Raw genomic sequence first — 2,644 nt, forward strand, 5'->3', positions numbered from 1 at the left:
TCATTCATTCTCTCTGTAAACCCTAAGCCATCTCCACCGCCACCGCCATTAAACCTTAAAACTCAATCCACACTTCACCTTCATTCACTCAATCCGGCCCTTTAATTTTAGCAAACCCACCGGAACCCTAGGTCTTGCCTTTTATGCTTTCACATCCTTCCTTCCCTAGTTCGTATGTTATTCTGAATCCTTATTTCTTTTCTCTATCATGAACGCGCCTCTATCGTCGTGGTCTCTGTGCTCATCGTATCATCATACATGCCGCCTATTCTCGTCATTCCGCTCCTTGACCCTACGCAGGTAATATCATCAGTACTCCCTCTTCTCGTCGTTCTGCTCCTTGACCCTACGCAGAGCGTGGCTATTCCCTTCTTGTCCAACGACCCGTCAACTCCTCCATGCTTCCTCTTCATGGCTGCAGCAAACCCAAATCCCCTTGTCTGCCAATGATTTCCCCATGGCGTTCTGTGTGCATTGATAAGGGTTTTCACCTTCATCCCTTCTACTTTGACAGGTATGATACATTTCCCTAAAAAAGAAAAATAAATGCTTATTCTTTTATTATCATCATCTTCATTACTACTTCACAGAGGCAAATGTGTAATTTTTCCTACTGAGTAAACCGTATTCAATGTCATAGCAGGTACTCTGTGTGAAATTCTTTTAGGATACTTCATTTTTCATATTGGTTATACACAGGAATAGTAATAGAGATGTATACCAAAATTGCTGTTTTTTATTCAGATTGTTAAGGTTCTGGAGTTCATTAGCAAGAAGGAGGGGTTACAACTTCCTCCTGGATTTGCTGCTCGCATAGCAAAAAAATCTGGTCGGTGTTTAAGGAGGGCTATATTGTCATTTGAGACATGTCGTGTCCAACAGTTAAGATCACTTTGACACGATTTCTTGTGTTTACTTGTGGTGCTATTTAAAGGAATGATAATATGTGATTTTTTATTCTCATAGGTACCCTTTTACTAATAATCAAGTAATTCCCCCAATGGACTGGGAAGAATATGTATCTGAGATAGATTCTGACATTCTGAAAGAGCAGAGCCCTAAAAGGTTTATATATTCTATCTTTATACATAGCGTACACTATGTATATGCTGTAATTATATATTTTTACTTAATTTTATGTGTATATTTTTATATAGGCTGTTCCAGGTTCGGGGAAAGTTGTATGAGTTACTTGTGAATTGTATCCCTCCTAAAGTTATATTGAAGGTTGTAATCTCTCCTCTCACATAAGTAGTCTAAATTTGGTTTTGTTGTAATTGAAAGTGAATGTTTTTGTTGGTATGATTCAGAGGCTGCTTCATGAATTGCTGAAGAAACTAGATTCTAAATTGAAGCATGAGGTCTGTCATTGGGCAGCATATTATGTAAGTTCACTGTTGATGATATTGTCCCATTAAATATTTTTTTAAACCATTATTCTTTTAGTATTGATATTTCTTTTTCTTTTTTTTAGGAACATAGGATGTGCCTTGGACAGAAAGCCATATTTCACATTGAAGGTACTTTTTTCTAATATCTTGAGTTTTATAATAATTTATAGCGATTGTTATTAACCATACAGGCAGTAGACTGAAATATTGCAATGATTAAGCTCATGAGGGTTGTTTTTGTTTATAATAAAAAATGGGAAGCAGCTTTTGGTTGAGACTCTTTTTTAAGTTATGTTTTATTTTCATGGATTTATATCTTTTTCATAAATTGTGGCTTTTGACTTGGATATAGCTCAAAATTTTTGTACAAACTTTTTTTCAAATATCCAAAATACCCTTTGGTAAAGTTAAAGTAAAGCAACCTTGTGGATCCAAATAAATTACGTTTAATTTATTTACAATGATGATAAGGGGTAAATATGTAACTTCCATCCTAGAACTTCTTGAAAAAGGAAATGTTGCAACTTTCAAGTAAAGAGATGGTCTTCAACCTTCAGAGACTATGATTGGACACATTGTTGAAATGGAGGTATACCACAACTACCCTTATATATTATTTAATTACAATGGTGGAATTGATTATTTCTAAAAGAAAAAATTTAAAACATAATAAAACCTCATAACGTGCAAATCAATGAAAGTACATTGCATTTTCTTGCGTCTAACCCTATAAAGTGATATCCAATATCTTTTGCAGATGGATTATATAAACACTTCACACCTGAATTTTATTGGTGGGAGTAAAGCTGTTGAAACAGCAATGCAGCTAGTGAAGTCTTCTAAAATTACAACCACAAATTTAAGGCAAAAGGTGAAACTCTAAACTCTAAATAGATGGATTATATGTTTTTTTACTTCAATTTTTTTTATATAATTTTTATTTGGGTCAGGCGGCTGCTGATGACAAAGCACGACAATCTGAAAGAGGCATCAAGTCACGTGCAATTCTTGGTAGACAGGTCAAAGGAATTGTCACAAAGCAGGTTGTTATAATGCTTCACATGTTCAAAATAGCAATTTACTTTCTTTATTTTGTTTATTGTAACATTATACTAAAATTCTTTTTAGGGTTAATCTCATACATCATATAAATGAGCAATTCCCCTGAAGATGTATGTATTTATTTATGTCGTCTTCAACATTTCTATTTTGTTAATCCAATTTTGGCTCTGTTTTTTTAATCAATTGTTGTT

At 34.2% G+C, this 2,644-nt stretch overlaps 1 protein-coding gene across 1 annotated transcript; it reads left to right on the forward strand.

Moving 5' to 3' along the window:
• The first annotated feature begins 258 nt into the window (after positions 1-258).
• Positions 259-1,534, forward strand: LOC145130855 (replication factor C subunit 3-like). The gene is made up of 6 exons (XM_079065615.1): positions 259-300; positions 745-881; positions 967-1,065; positions 1,158-1,227; positions 1,311-1,361; positions 1,475-1,534. Exons 1-6 carry the CDS (start codon positions 259-261, stop codon positions 1,532-1,534), a joined length of 459 nt encoding a protein of 152 aa, XP_078921741.1.
• Positions 1,535-2,644: the final 1,110 nt, after the last annotated feature.

The sequence above is a fragment of the Lactuca virosa genome, chromosome 8, assembly GCF_052849685.1.
Source record: "Lactuca virosa cultivar CGN04683 chromosome 8, Lactuca_virosa_CGN04683_v6, whole genome shotgun sequence".
Taxonomy (NCBI): domain Eukaryota; kingdom Viridiplantae; phylum Streptophyta; class Magnoliopsida; order Asterales; family Asteraceae; genus Lactuca; species Lactuca virosa.